The 15,708-nt window shown below is 41.9% G+C and overlaps 1 protein-coding gene across 5 annotated transcripts in view; it reads right to left on the bottom strand.

The window, feature by feature from the left end:
• Positions 1 to 464: 464 nt before the first annotated feature.
• Positions 465 to 15,708, bottom strand: part of LOC138440397 (protocadherin alpha-C2) — a 145,767-nt gene continuing 130,523 nt past the window's right edge. For 3 of the 5 annotated variants that reach the window (XM_069589854.1, XM_069589855.1, XM_069589852.1), the window contains exon 4: positions 465 to 3,173. In XM_069589854.1, the coding sequence (XP_069445955.1) occupies positions 2,863 to 3,173 (311 nt within the window). In that variant the 3' untranslated portion in view covers positions 465 to 2,862. The remainder of the gene's footprint in view (positions 3,174 to 15,708) is intronic. The other 2 variants (XM_069589857.1, XM_069589853.1) reach the window with 1 other exon arrangement.

The raw sequence follows: 15,708 nt of genomic DNA, 5'->3' as shown, positions 1-15,708 counted from the left end.
ATTTTAACTACAGAAGGAAAATATCATCTATTTGTTACAGAACATGTACTATGAGCCTACCTGTTACACGGGCTGGCATACACCTGTACTCAATAAAAGTTAATTTCTAGGGGGCATTATTTGATTTCCCAATTGTGGAGAGATGCAAGGGCTAAACAAAACATGAACTAGATGACTGGAGGGCTCTAGTGATTAAAATTGGTTTGCTGGAATTCTTATTAGAGAAGACTGAAATGGTGTACTGGGATGTGACCCAGAAATCTCCTGGCTGCCTGTTCCGGTGATATTGTGGAATTTGATTCTTGATTCCATTGGGTGTCGTGCCTTAGTAATGAACATAATAGCCAGGGAGACAGCCAGAGAGTGATACACTAAGTTTCACACTGCAACCTTCTTCAATAATAATAGCTAATGATAATCAGTGTTCTATTTGCTCCTACTTTTATACTTAGAAATGACCACCATTTCTTTCATACCACCATTTTCCATTTATTAGCAATACAGAGGAAATACCAATAGCACCAATCAAAAATGAATCCACATGATGTGTTTTATCCTTACAGCTGTAATAACTAGTAACTAACATGGATTGGAAAGCACTTTGCAAATGTAAAAAGTGCTGTACACATACATTATAATTATCATCATTAATAAATTAGCCCAATTCTCCTAGTATTCAAAAGGCACGTAAGGTCAGATACATGGGTTTCAGTGGGGCAAAATGATCACAACCTACAATGTAGCAATGATTCACATGTGTTAGCAAGAAGTTTTACCCCATGCAATCCTGCAGAGCTGAAGTTACACACCCTTCAAAAAATGGGAGAATGAAGCTAAAAGTAGACAAAACAGGATTTTTTTTTAGATTTAATGCTTTTGCTTTAATAACAGACTCCTACCTCTTTTATGTTAACTTTTAAAAGATAATATAATCAAACTTCTTAAACCATACATTTAAACAAAATTAAAATTTCTTATTTAAGGTTGGCAGTAAATTTTATTATTTTCTATGAGCTGATATTCCAGGTATTGTTAGAATTTCAAAGCATTCTGCAACTTCAAAGAGGTCAAATTGGTAAATTTTGTGCTTGCACACACCCTCAGGGAATATCTTCAGTATGTATTCCAGAATTGTTACTAGAAAAAAACAGCTTTATCCATTCCCTTGCCAGCCAGAGTCTTGGCAAGAGATGGCTCTTGGCTGACCACAAATAAAATTCCTTGAATCACCAGTATCTTGATTTAAGAAAGAAATTTTACTGTGTCTTTCATACACAAAAGCTGATTAACAATGGTTAAAAAAACACTACTCCACTTTTTCACAGGTGTACAAAAGGAAATATAATGGAATTACATTCAACAATAAAGCTTAAAGTTCACTCTAGGTAATAGTTGCAATAACATTCACATACACAAGCACAGAGTAAATATATTTCAGGAGTCTTATAATAGCATACAGCATACATATGGGAGATTGAGTTCAGGTAATATCATAGGTGTTAGCAAGATTAGCAATTCAGAGTGTTATAGAAAAGGAAAACTAAACCAAAGAGAAGGTGTTGGCTAGCACTCCAAGACAAATCACAGAATTCGAGGATTGAAAAGTCTGCTCACTGTTATGTACGAGAAAACAATATTTTTCTTCAATTTCTGGGTCTTGATAGGGTTGGCTAGAGAAGGTTGTGTATTCAAAGTGCACATAATTGTTTTTTAGAAAAGAGAGAGAGAGAAAGATCCTTTTATTTAGTCATTAATACATGCAAGAGGCAGCCCCAGAGTGACCTGAAAGAGTAAAGCTGTGATTGGCAGGTGGCCGGTATAATACAGATGTTTCAGGCAATTCTCTTAAAGCACTTCTGTAGCAGCAATGATCATTTAAATGGCTGTAGACAAAATTCTCTTTCGAGGATAGTTTAGGGGAGTTGTATTAATCATATTTCTCTTTAAAGATTTATAGTTATAGATTTGCTCTTTTTTAAATAAATCTATCAAACAACAAACAGCATAAAGTGAGGTGTTGGGGTTTTCTTTTGCTTTTGCATATGTGTTGTTGGAAAAGGATCTGACCTTTTCATAACATTGTGTGCAAAAGAATTTTTAATAAAGTGAGCACAAGGACATATACAGGAAACACATCAGATCTGCTTCTGTTGCCCTGGTTGGCCCCCCCATGGAACACTGAACTACAGGCTTGTAGGTAAAAATGCAGGTTTTAGGTATAATGACACCACAGCCAAGAGACTTAGGGATTCCTAAAGCCTTGTCAGTGGAGGGAATTTTGTCTGCTAGAGGGTGGCCACCACCTCTTGAGTTGTAAAGATTTAGAAAGTCTGGTCCTTTTTCATTTCATACTTCCCATTGTTGATTTGCCTTTGTTTCCCAACCCTCCTAGTCTAACCTGGCCCATCCCAGCCAACATCTGACACTCACCTATCCCCGGTGGCCACACATACCCAGTAGCCACAGACACTCAAGCTGCTCAATCTCAAAACCTTTCAGCCTGCCCTGCAAGTGTCATCAAGACAGGATCCCCGGAGCACAGGGCAGAGAGTCCAACCTCTCACTGGCGGGGCTGGGAAGCCTCTCCTTTGCGGCGGAGGAGAAAGGAAACTTGGGTCTGCTTTTTAGGTTCTGCAAACAAGCCAGAGTGGAGAGAAAGAGTTAACACCAGACTTAGCAAAGCTTTTAAGACAAAAACCTGTTAAATGTGATCTAGACAGACACAGGGAACTTTCTGCAGATTTCTGAGGTCTATAAGAGAGGGTCTGTGTGGACAGGAGAAAGGAGTAGGGAGTTGCTACATGGGAGAGGTCTGCCATTATTACAAAAATTGGCTAAGTGGCTTGTTTCCATTAGATGACCTCACTGGTCACTGTTGTCAGTCGTGCTGTTCCCTTTCTCTTTTTTCTCCTGGGTCTTGTTACCCTTCTTCTTTTTCTTCTTTTTCTTGGTCTCCTCCTTTTTGCCGAAGGTTATGAAGTCACTTTTGTCAATTTGGCTGTTAGTAGGCTCCTGCCGGATGGAGATGATTGCAGGAGATCCTGGGATAATGAATTTGTCTGGCAACTCACCGGGACCAGGTTGTTTGGGGTTGCCTGGTCCATATTTAAAGGTCCAGCTGTTGCTGTTGACACCAGCCCCGACTGGAGGGGACACCTCTCCTGCCTCTGGTTCTGCAAGACAAAACACTGCAAGTCAGTCACAGAGTCAACATATGTCTTCCATGTGCCACACTGAACACAGGAGAGGCTGCACAGCACCCATGAAATCATGGGTTATTTCTTCAAGCCTAGGGCAAGGCCGGTGTTTGGAAACAAGCAGGAAGGCAGATTTTTTTCACCACTGGGTCCATAAATCTAAGTTTCTAATAACATGTTTTTGGTTTTTTGTGAAGAATTCCCTAAAGAATATATGGTTGTGATTACCCTGCCTGGGAGTGGGGCAGGAAATGTACTGGATTAAAGTAGAATATGCAATAAAATACCCAGGAATAAATTTAACCAAGAAGATGAAAGACCGGTACACCAGAAACTTTATAACATTTATGAAATAAGTTGAAGAAGACAGAAACAAGTGGAAAGATATTCCATGCTCATGGATTAGAAAAATTAATATCGCTAAAATGCCCATACTACTCAAAGCAATCTACAGATTTAAAGCAATTCTTATCAAAATTCCAATGGCATTTTTCACAGAAATAGAACAAACAATCCTAAGATTTGTATGGAACCACAAAAGAACCCAGTAGCCAAATTCTTTGTCTTTGTTTGTTTGTATTGTATTGTTTGTTTGTATTGTTTTTGCATTGCGTGGCATGCAGAATCTTAGTTCCCTGACCACAGATCAAATTCGTGCCCTCCTGCAGTAGAAGTGCAGAGTCTTAACCACTGGACTGCCAGCGAAATGCCAGCCAAAGCATCCTTGAGAAAAAAGAACAAAGCTGGAGGCATGAAGCTTCTAAATTATATTATGAAGCTAATTAATCAAAACAGTATGACATAAAAAGACACAGAGATAAATGGAAGAGAATACAGAGCCCCAAAATAAACTCAGGCAAAAATGGTCAATTAATGACAAACAAGCCAAGAATATACAATGGGAAAAGATCAACATCTTCAATAAATGATGCTGGAAAAAATGGACAGCCACATACAAAAGAATGAAACTGGGCCTCTATCTTACACCATATACCAAAATTAACTCAAAATGGATTACAAATTTGAACATAAGACCTGAAACCATAAAACTCCTAGAAGAAAACATAAACAGTAAGCTTTTTACCATCAGTCTTAACAATGATTTTTTTGAATCTGATAACAAAAGTAAAAACAAACAAATTACGTTACATCAAACTGAAAGACTTCTGCACAAAGAAGGAAGCCAGCAAAATGAAAAAGGCAACCTATGGAATGGGAGAAAAAAATTGCAGAATATATAAAGAAGTCATAGAATTCAGTATCAAAATAATCCCAAACTATCTGATTAAAAAGTGGAAAGAAGATCTGAATAGACATTTTTCCAAAGAAAACATATAGATGGCCAGCAGGTACATGAAAAGGTGCCCAATGTCACTACTCATCAGAGAATTACAAATCAAAACCACAATAAGCTATTACCGCACCCCTGTTAGAATGGCTGTTACCAAAAAAAAATAGAAAAAGCAAGTGTCGGTGAGGGTACGGAGAAAAGGGATCCCTTGTGCACTGTTGGTGGCAATGCAAATTGGCACAGTCACTATGGAAAAGAATACAGAGATTCCTCAAAAAATTAAAAATAGAGCCAGCATATGATCCAGCAATTCTACTTCTGGGTATGTATCTGAAGAAAGCATAAACACTATCTTGAAAAGATATATGTACCCCATGTTCATTGCAGCATTATTTATAGTAGGCAAGATATGGAAGCAATTTAAGTATCTACTGGTTCATGAATAAAGAAAATGTGATGGATATATATAAAGCTCAGCCATAAAAAAGAATGACATCCTACCCTTTGTGACAACATGAATGGACCTCAAGGGCATTATGCTAAGTGAAATAAATCAATATTTAAATATTTGACAAAATAACACAGAGAAAGACAAGTACATATAATGTCACACACGTGGCATATAAAAAAAACAAAACAGCTAGCTTATAGATACAGAAGACAGACCAGTGGTTGCTAGAGGTGGGGTGTAGTGATGGTGGTTATGGGGAGGGTGCCAAAAGGTTCAAACTTACAGTTATAGTAGAAGCTGGTCATGGGGATGTAATGTACAGGAACTACAGTTACTAACACTGTATTGCAGATTTGAAAGCTGCTAAAAGATGAGATCTTAAAAGTTCTCATCATTATAAAAATGTTTTTCTAACTGTGTACTGACAGTTTAACTAGTCTTATTGCGATCATTTTCCTACATATACAGGTAGTAATCCATATTGTACACCTGAAACTGATATAATATTATGTGTCAATTACATCTCAATTAAAAATAAAAGATATATATGGGTGCTGTGCTTAGTCACTCAGTCGTGTCCGACTCTTTGTGACCCCATGGCCTGTAGCCCGCCAGGCTCCTCTGTCCATGGATATTCTTCAGGCAAGGATACTGGAGTGGGTTGCCATGCCCTTCTCCAGGGGAGCTTCCCAACCCAGGGATCAAACCCAGGTCTCCCACACTGCAGGTGGATTCTTTGCCAACTGAGCCATCAGGGAAGCCCCAAAGTATTATAGGACTGAGAGGCAAAAATCATTAATCACACTTGAGAAATTCAAACAAGATTCTAGAAGAGAAGTGAAATTTGCACTGAGATTTGAGGGAAAAGATTATGCATCCACAGGGGTTCCCAATGCAAGACTTTTCCAAGAGTCTTCTAATGGAAGACACACCTAAAGTACACCAAAGACATCTAGAAGAGTAGAAGTCAGAGCTGGAGAAGAAGAGTAATGGTCTGTCTGGGCAAAGTGATCCCAAGGGCCATGACACTGGAACTCTTTGGCATCACAGAAGGCTCATGTATCTGACACTGCTCCTTTGGAGGGGCCATGAACCGCCAGACAAATGGTTTGACTGTAGTTTGGGATTCTCTGCGTGTGCTATCTCCATCTCCCTACCTCCCATCACTTGTCAATCTCCTCTAATTTGGCATCCTTGAGCACTGCTTTTCTAACACTGCTCACAGCAAGCTCACTAATTGTATTCTTTCCAAAGCTAGTGATCACATTTTAGTCACATCTTATTGAATGTCTCAGCAGCATTAGTTTCTTTTTATTTATTTATTTTTTTTATTTTTTTAATTTTAAAATCTTTAATTCTTACATGCGTTCCCAAACATGACCCCCCCTCCCACCTCCCTCCCCACAACATCTCTCTGGGTCATCCCCATGCACCAGCCCCAAGCATGCTGCACCCTACGTCAGACATGGACTGGCGATTCAATTCTTACATGATAGTATACATGTTAGAATTCCCATTCTCCCAAATCATCCCACCCTCTCCCTCTCCCTCTGAGTCCAAAAGTCCGTTATACACATCTGTGTCTTTTCTCCAGCAGCATTAGTTTCAAACCTTCTTGAAACATTTATTTATTTATCAGCCATGCTGCATAGCATCCAGGATCTATGTTCCTTGACCAGGATTCGAACTCGTGTCCCCTGCATTGGGAACATAGAGACCTAACCACTTTCCCACCAGGGCAGTCCTGAAAGACATGTTTAATAAGTTGCTAGTAAAACTATTCTCCTGACCCTTCTCTTGGGCTGTTAGTTTCCTCACAAGATACTGTTCATCAATGCGCTGAAGCTTCCTTGGGTTTGGTCCTAGACTTTTTCTTCTTTCTCTTTACTCTCTCCTTTTAGGATCTCAGCCTGTCCATGGGTATACACACCATCTAAATATGCTGATGAGATACAAATTCAAAGTCCACAGCTCTCTCTAATCTCATGTATCCAACTGCCTGTCTGGTATCTCCTCTTGGCAGTCTCATGGGCATCTCAAACAGAAGCAATCTGAAATCAAACTCATGATTCTTCTCCTCTGTTCCCTTCTAAATCTCTCATCTCAGTCGATGATACTCCATTCACTCCAATGCTCAAGGCAGAAACTCCAGAGTCATTATTCATTTGTCTCTATTCTTCATTCTTCATTTATAATATACCAACACTTGTCATTTCAGCCTCCTAAATGTAACCAGTGTCCTCTTCTCCCCAACTTCACTGCTGCTACCTTTTTTCAAGATACCACTACTATATCTTGTTTGTGAATTACAACAATTACAGCCTCTTCCTTGCTCAAACTGCTTCTACTTCTGCCTCTCTCTAATCTTCCACACAGCCGGAGTTACCTTTATTCCTTTAAGTCTTTCTCCCTTTTAAAAGTACTGAAGTATAATATACACACAGTAAAATCCTTTAAAAATAGAAATTATTTTATATCACTTCCCTTACTTAAAATTATTTGAATGTTTTCTATTGCCTTGAGAAAAAAAAAAATCAAACTCCTTAACATGGTATATAAGGCCCTTCAATAACCTGTTATTTTTTTATTCTCCAATTTCATCGATAAGTCTCCCTCTTACCACTATCTTCCAGCCACACAAGTTTTCTTTCAATTCCTTAATACCCCTTGGGATTGTTTTTGCCTCAAGGCCTGTACACATACGGTCTCCTTTTGCCTGAATGATCTCCCCTTCATGCTTAGACTCTCATTCTTCAAGTCTGTGCTTAATTGGAACCTCTTCAGACAGGCACTCTACAGTCATCCTAGCCAAGCAGCACCTCCCTTCACCTCTATCACTGTAAAGTCCAGAGAAGCAGAAAATATATCTGTTTTATTCAACAATGTGTAGCCAGTGTCTAGCACAATTCCTGTCCCATAACAGGTACTTGATAAAGACTTGCTAGATGGATGAATGAAAGGACTGATGTGAGAAGTAGAAGTGGTGCCAGTTCCTCAGTAGCTCAAACAACTTCCCTCTGCTGCACTTCGGAGTCCCTAAAGACAATTAGGAAATGCATGTGAAGTGCTGAGGCTGTCTCCAGCCCAATGTAAGAGCCCAACAAACGGAATCACACACAGGCAATATACAAGGCACAGCTCTCAGGGCTAGAAGGGCAGGGTAAAGATACTGCAGATTTATCCAAATACCAGCAGACAGTAGGGAAAGGGGGTAGAAGAGTTTCTTCTCTCCCATAAACTCCTGTGCTTCACCATGCTTCCCTGGCAGAGCTGACAGTAAAGCTCTTTGGAAGAGGGCATGTGTGTGTGCAGTCACTTTAGTCGTGTCTGACTCTTTGCCACCCCATGTTCTGCAGCCCACCAGACTCCTCTGTCCATGGGACTCTCCAGGCAAGAACACTTTAGTGGGCTGCCATTTCCTCCTCCAGGGGATCTTTCTGACCCAGGGATCAAACCTGTGTCTTTTATACTGGCAGGCAGGTTCTTTATCACTACTGCCACCTGGGAAGCCCGTTGGACAGACAGCAATAGATATTTTGTCCCCAAGACTGATTTCTTTGATTCACCTAAGATAATCAGATCTGCAATTGCACTCACCCAGAATCTGCCTGTTGACCTTTCAATTACAGGCGTACCTCTGAGAGACTGAGACAAAAGTGGGAAATGTATTTAAAAGCTCCTGACTTGGCATCTAGGAGAACTCAGTTTCAACACCACTCCACAGCCCTTCAATTGCTCTCAAAGCCTAGGATGGAAATTTTTTCTGACCACAGCCAGGACCCTGCATGAGGCCTTCAGGATGGTCATCTGGAGAAGCCAAGCTCAGAGATATTTCTATCTTGCAGAGTTAAGGGACCTGAATGACCATGCCTATTGGCAGAAACAGCCCCTCACAGCTGGACTGCTAAGAATTAATGAGCTTCTTTTATATGTCACTGAGCTTCTGAGCCTGTGCTGGGAGTCTTGGTTGGGTATGACTCAGCCTCCACTCTAAGAAGCAATCAGAGAACCATTCAGGTACATCCACCCCATATTCAGCTTCTGCAGAGCAGAACAGGATCTGGTTTCTCCAGCGTCTCCTGGATCCTTGTACTCAACCTATTCAGGCCAATGTATGTGCAAACATCTCTGAGGGTTCATTTGGATGAAATAACAGCTTAAAGGATCTGGCAAACAACATTTACTGACCTCTTCATTTGAGTCCCTTTTGACCAAGAGCACTGAAACCCTTGGCTGACTTTGTTTATAAAATACTGTGACTTTGGGGGCAGAATCAATGAGATACTTGAGGAGGGTACCTCATGAGACAGATGAGAAAGGAAGATGAGTAAAAGATGAGAAGGAAAACATACCTTTTCTGCCCCTAACCCCAGCCCAGGGCCAGTCCCAGGTGAGTCAAAGGAATGCTTCCTCTTTCTGTACTGTCTCCCTTCCCCTTCCTGGGACCTCCCACAGGCCCCCTCCCCTCTGCTCCCAGGGACCCAGCACACTGGCTGACAAAGACAAAACTGAGACAAGCCACAACCCAAATTAATGGATCTACTAGAGTCTTAAAATTCTTAAAGAGATGGGAATATCAGACCACCTTACCTTCCTCCTGAGAAACCTGTATGCAGGTCAAGAAGCAACAGTTAGAACTGTACATTGAACAGACTGGTTCTAAATTGGGAAAGGAGTATGTCAAGGCTATATATTGTCAGCCTGCTTATTTAACTTATATGCACAGTACATCATGCAAAATGCCAGGCTGGATAAAGCAAAAGCTGGAATTAAGATTGCCGGGAGAAATATCAATGACCTCAGATATGCAGATGACACCACCCTTATGGCAGAGAGCGAAAAGGAACTAAAGAGCCTCTTGATGGAAGTGAAAGAGTGGAGTGAAAAAGCTGGCTTAAAGTTCAACATTCAAAAAACTAAGATCATGGCATCCACTCCCATCACTTTATGGCAAACAGATGGGGAAACAAAGGAAACAGTGACAGACTTTCTTTTCTTGGGTTTCAAAATCACTGCAGATGGTGACTGCAGCCATGAAATTAAAAGACACTTGCTCCTTGGAAGAAAAGCTATGACCAACCTAGATAGCAGGAGACAGGAGGAGAAGGGAACAACAGAGGACGAGATGGTTGGATGGCATCACCGACTCGAAAGACATGAGTTTGAGGAAGCTCTGGGAGCTGGTGATGGACAGGGAAGCCTGGCGTGCTGCAGTCCATGGGGTCACAGAGTCGGACATGAGTGACTGACTGAACTGAACTGAGTCCTCAGAAGAGGGCTTCTGACAGACATCAACCCTTCCCTGACGCTCAGATTACAGCCGAATGGGATTTAAAAGTTTAATAGTGAAAGTGTTAGTGTGCTCAGTTGTGTCCAACTCTTCGCAGCCACCACGGACTACAGCCCACTAGACTCCTCTGTCCATGGGATTCTCCAGGCAAGAAGGCTGCAGTGGGTTGCCATTTCCTTCTCCAGGGGATCTTCCCAACCCAGGGATTGAACTCCGGTTCCCTGCATTGCAGGCAGATTCTTTACTGCCTGAGCCACCAGGGAAGCCCCAAAAGTTTAACAGAGTACGGTCATAACTATACGTTAAATATAGATTTTGCTTTTTTTTTAATTGACTGGTTTATCCACAATAGATAGGGATACTTCAAAAAATTCAAACAACATACTTTCTTTTTTCTTTCATACAAAGACATATAGATCTGCAACTTTCAAAAAAAACTGCCTTCTAGGGGAAGCTGATCACTTCATTTAGTTCAGTAATCTATGTTAGGCACTCCACTTAGGCAAACATTCCCAACTTTTCTTCTTTCATGCTAAACTAATTCTGACTGGAGTTTAGCCTCAGTGACTAGGAACGATTAAGCTGGAGGCTTTGCCAATGCAGATGCCAGGGAAGGTCCTAAAGATTGTGAAGCAAATGCCAGACTTGTAAACTCATCCCCGACTCCCATTCTAATCTGTCTATACAACCAATTAAGGCCAGGAGCAGTTTATCTGATTTATACTGACTTTCAGTTCAACTCAGTTCAATTCAGTTCAGTCGCTCAGTCATGTCTGACTCTGCGACCCCATGAACCGCAGCATGCCAGGCCTCCCTGTCCATCACCAATTCCCGGAGTTTACCCAAACTCATGTCCATTGAGTCAGTGATGCCATCCAACCATCTCATCCTCTGTCATCCCCTTTTCTTCCTGCCCTCAATCTTTCCCAGCATCAGGGTCTTTTCAAATGAGTCAGCTCTTTGCATCAGGTGACCAAAGTATTGGAGTTTCAGCTTCAACATCAGTCCTTCCAATGAACATGCAAGACTGATCTCCTTTAGGATGGACTGCTTGGATCTCCTTGCAGTCCAAGGGACTCTACTTAACAGAACCACCCACAGTCATTTTGACTAAGGATATTACTTTCAGGAAAGTTCTTAGAGGGGCAAACCTAGAAAATGTTGGAGGGATTTTAATTCTCTTTTCCTCTCTTCCTCTTGTTTTGCTCTTCTGAACTTGAGGGCTTGCTTCGGTTCTATTACTTAAGGGTACGTGTGTGTGTGTGTGTGTGTGTGTGTTTATCACTCAGTCGTGTCTGACTCTTGCAACCCCATGGCCTGTAGCTGGTTAGGCTCCTCTGTCCATGGAATTCTCCAGGCAAGAATACTGGAGTGGGTAGCTCCGTTCTCCAGGGGATCTTCTCAACCCAGGGACCAAACCCAGGCTCCTGCATTGCAAGCAGATTTCTTTACCATCTAAGCCACCAGGGAAGCCCTTAAGGGTATCTAGACCTAGGCAATTTATAGAAAAACCTCTGAGCCTCAGTTGCCTCAGGCATAAAATGGAGGTGATCACCTTTCTGTCTCCATCAGAGTCATGAATTAGTTAACATTTACTCTGCCTTCCTCTGTGTGTGGCACCCAGCTAAGCAGATTTGCATGCAATATAATTTCTACTCTTCACAAGAACCACAGGAAGTAGATACGACCAATATCTATGTCTGCTTTATAAATATGTCAGTTTTATAAATGAAGATACTGAAGATCAATCAAGAATTACTAACCGTGGAGTCTGGGACTCAAATCTAGGGAGTCTCACTCCAGTCATGAGACCCACATCCTGAGCTGTATAGGAAGGCTCTGTGAAAACCCTGAGGCATTATACAAGTATAGCAATTTCTACGGCTGTATCTGTTTAGTCACCCACTTGGGAGATGGCGATGCAGGCAGGAGCTTCTCTCTAAGAGAGCATAAGTGGAAAGACTTGTGCAGTTGGGGGGAGGGGTGCCTGAGGGAGTGAGTGCTCAGCTCAGGAAAATCACCGCCCAGCCGGCAGGTTTCAGCCCCTCCCCTCCGCGCCCCATTCATCCTTTTGTTACCATCTCTGGGATTCTGGTGCTGAGGTTAATAAAGAGCTTCCAGGAAACCCATCATTTTGATTAAAGCCAGGGACTATCTTGCCAGACAGCACTCTGGAGCCTGCCTACCGCCCACTCCGTTCTGTCGGTGCAGCCAGAAAAGGCTATTAAATGATTACAGGCGTTTCCGGCTCCGCTAGACAGCTCCCCTGGATTGCTTGTTCTCCCGCGGGCTTGGGCTGCTGCTGCTGCCTCTGGCTGCCCAGGGAAGGGTCGAGGCACAGAAGGCTGCGCAGATTCTGGGTTTGCAAATGAACATCCAGGCTTTCTGCACAGCGGCATCTCGCTTCTCCTGGACTTCTTTCCCACCCTGCCAGCCACTGAGGCCTTTCAAGCAGTTCCGATTTCGTTGGAGCCTTCTGCAGCTTTGAGCAACCATTCCATCTCCCTCTCTTGTGTGTGCCTGTCTTTCTGTGTGTGTGTGTGTGTGTGTGTGTGTGTGTGTGTGTGTGTGTGTGTGTGAGAGAGAGAGAGAGAGAGAGAGAGTCGGTTTGCCTATCTTTCTCTCTCTGTCTCTCTCTCTCTCTACCAGAACTTGGCAGATTGCAGAATTATACACACCCGGCCTGAATACATGCTCAGACCAAAAGGCAAAAAGTATCTGCCAGCACTGAAAGATTAGGATGTAAAACATCTCCAGCTCCCTCCCCACCCCCTACTCCACCATCAGTGGGGTCTATGAATTGCTTAGATAAGCTCCACCTCCTCCCTCTTGCTAGATCCTTCATGAATTGGACAAAGTAAATCTGAGTAATTACAGCCCACAAAACACAGGAGAATGACGGTTGGAAACTCAAATCCTGTCCAGGATCATAGAGAGGGGAAGAAAGCGGAAACCACCTGGGCTAGCACTAACAGCATTTCCCCACAGCTTCTTCGTCCTTCAGTTGACAGAGGAAAGAATTTTCCATGGAAACTGGAGAATGTAAAAATATTCTTCCCTCTTCTCTTTAAGACTTTAGGGTCTAGAATCAGAGTACTAGGTCTAAATCTGGCTACACCATGTAAATTATGTGATGTTTAGCAAATTATTTAATTACCTCTGGGCTTCAGTTTTCATGTGTAAAGGAGTAATAGCATCCACTTCACAGGGCTGTCATAGGATTAAATGTAATTATTCTTGTATGTGTGTTTAGTCGTGCGGTCATGTCTGACTCTTTGTGACTCCATGGACTACACCCTACCAGGCTCCTCTGTTCATGGGATTTTTCAGGCAAGAATACTGGAGTAGATTGCCATTTCCTTCTCCAGGGGATCTTCCTGACCCCGGGATCAAACCCTCATCTCCTGTGTCTCCTGTGCAGACAGATTCTTTATCTGCAGTTATCAGTTATCCTTAGCACATAACACAGTGCCTGGCACAAAGTAAAAGTTCATCACCATTTTACCTGTTACTAAGACCAGAGTAACAGAAGATTGGTGCGTTTAAGGAATATCAATTGATTGCTTACTATAGGTCAAGTACTTTATTAAGTACTTTGCATATGTATACATATATGAAAGTGAAGTTGCTCAGTCGATAGACTCTTTGCGACCCCATGGACTGTAGCCCACCAGGCTTCTCCATCCATGGAATTTTCCAGGCATGAGTACTGGAGTGGGTTGCCATTTCCTTCTCCTATATATATATATATTTAAAAAATATATATTTATTTATATATATATTTAAAATATAACATACATTTTTAATATATATATATAAGATTTCCAATTTATAGATAAGGAAACTGAAGGCTTAAATTACAGCAAGATTATCTGCCTTAACTCAAACAGCAATTGGGTAACAAAGCTGAAAAATTATTCCTGTACTGATTCTCCAGCTCAATAATAGAATTATTAATGTTTTTACTTCTATTAAAGCCTTGGGGATGGGGGAGAAGACAGAGCTGAGCTGTTTCACAGGCCTAGCATCTTGATCCCCACAGTAGCTGTCAAAGGATGGTGTGTGTGTGTGATCAGAGAGTAGGCTTGGTGATGGAGAACTAATCTGATAGCCACTCCCCAGAGGCTGCCACTTCTGGGTGTTTCAGCCGCTTTGGGTAGGTTGAGAAGACTGTGTGGCTGCTTGGTGCCTCAGGCCACAGCTGGGCTAATTTTCAGTAATCTTGAAGCGGAAGCGATAAATACAGTGGCATATTTTTAAAGCCACAGCTCTTGCTTTGTGCCCAAAATAACTCTGCCATTTCTAGGTTAAGACTGTAAAGACATCACGTGCTGAGAACCCAGATTCAAAAATTGGAATGGCTGGTCTCAAATCTCCCTAGCTCTCCACAGTCAGCTAAAAAATAAATAAATAACATTTCTTCTGTGGCCCCCCTCGACCCTCACCTAAGAGGGCTCAGACTACATGGTTCTCTCCACCTTATTTTCTCATCACTAATGTCCTCCAGGGTCTTGGGAGGGCAATTTCTTCTTACAATGCCCCGTGCTTCAGCTTCTCTTATAACCAAGGGTAGCAGAATGCTTGAAATGAATGTTTGGGGGTCACACATTTTGAGTTGAATCCTAGTTTTAGCACTTATTTGTTGCGTAACCTTGAGCAAGCCACTTAGCCTCTCAGTACTCTTTCACATGTAAAACAAAGATAACAATATCCATCTAATGGGACTGTGATCATTAAAAGAGACTGCTCATAAATCACACAGAATAATATTTAGCATGCAGAAACTGAAATAAAGGATACATATTATTACTACATGGTAGTCCTCTAAGGAACCCGACTCTTCTAACAACTGATTCCCGGATGCAGGGCTTCCTGAAACTCTTTTCCAAGGGCCTTCCTCTCATCAGGCTCTGCCCCTCCCAGGGATCATTAAAACCAGCTAGCTGTGAAGTCTTCCAGCTTAGAAATGGTTGCTAGGTAAGGAACCATTCTCCAGAGCCCTCTGAAACAGGCAGAATGGAAGCAGCTTAGACAAGGTGGACGGCACCTTGGATTAGATACCAAAAGCCTGCAGCTCCGCTATTCTGCTTCCTATTATTTTCTACTACACTATGTGGGTGACACTGACTTGTAATTTCATCTATAAAATGAAAACAGTAGCGACCTCCCAGAGGCGCTGTTATCCATTCAACTAAATTTACTTATTACATACAATAAAGCAGATGTGGTGCTAGACATTAGGGTATAGGGTTGTGAATAATACTTAGACAGGTACCCTCACCTCAGAGAATTACAGTGTAGAAAAGACAAGTAAATGAATAAATACAATATTGTTTTAAGGAATAAACAATGTAGAGAAACTCTGACATTGTTACGGCATTAAACTCTCTAGAGAGAGTGTGTTGGAGAAGGCAATGGCACCCCACTCCAGTACTCTTGCCTGGAAAATCCCATGGACGGAGGAGCCTGGTAGGCTGCA

The sequence above is a fragment of the Ovis canadensis genome, chromosome 5, assembly GCF_042477335.2.
Source record: "Ovis canadensis isolate MfBH-ARS-UI-01 breed Bighorn chromosome 5, ARS-UI_OviCan_v2, whole genome shotgun sequence".
Classification (NCBI taxonomy): Eukaryota; Metazoa; Chordata; class Mammalia; order Artiodactyla; family Bovidae; genus Ovis; species Ovis canadensis.
The sequence above is the reverse complement of the archived record's forward strand: the minus strand, read 5'-3'. Positions and strand labels throughout refer to the sequence as shown.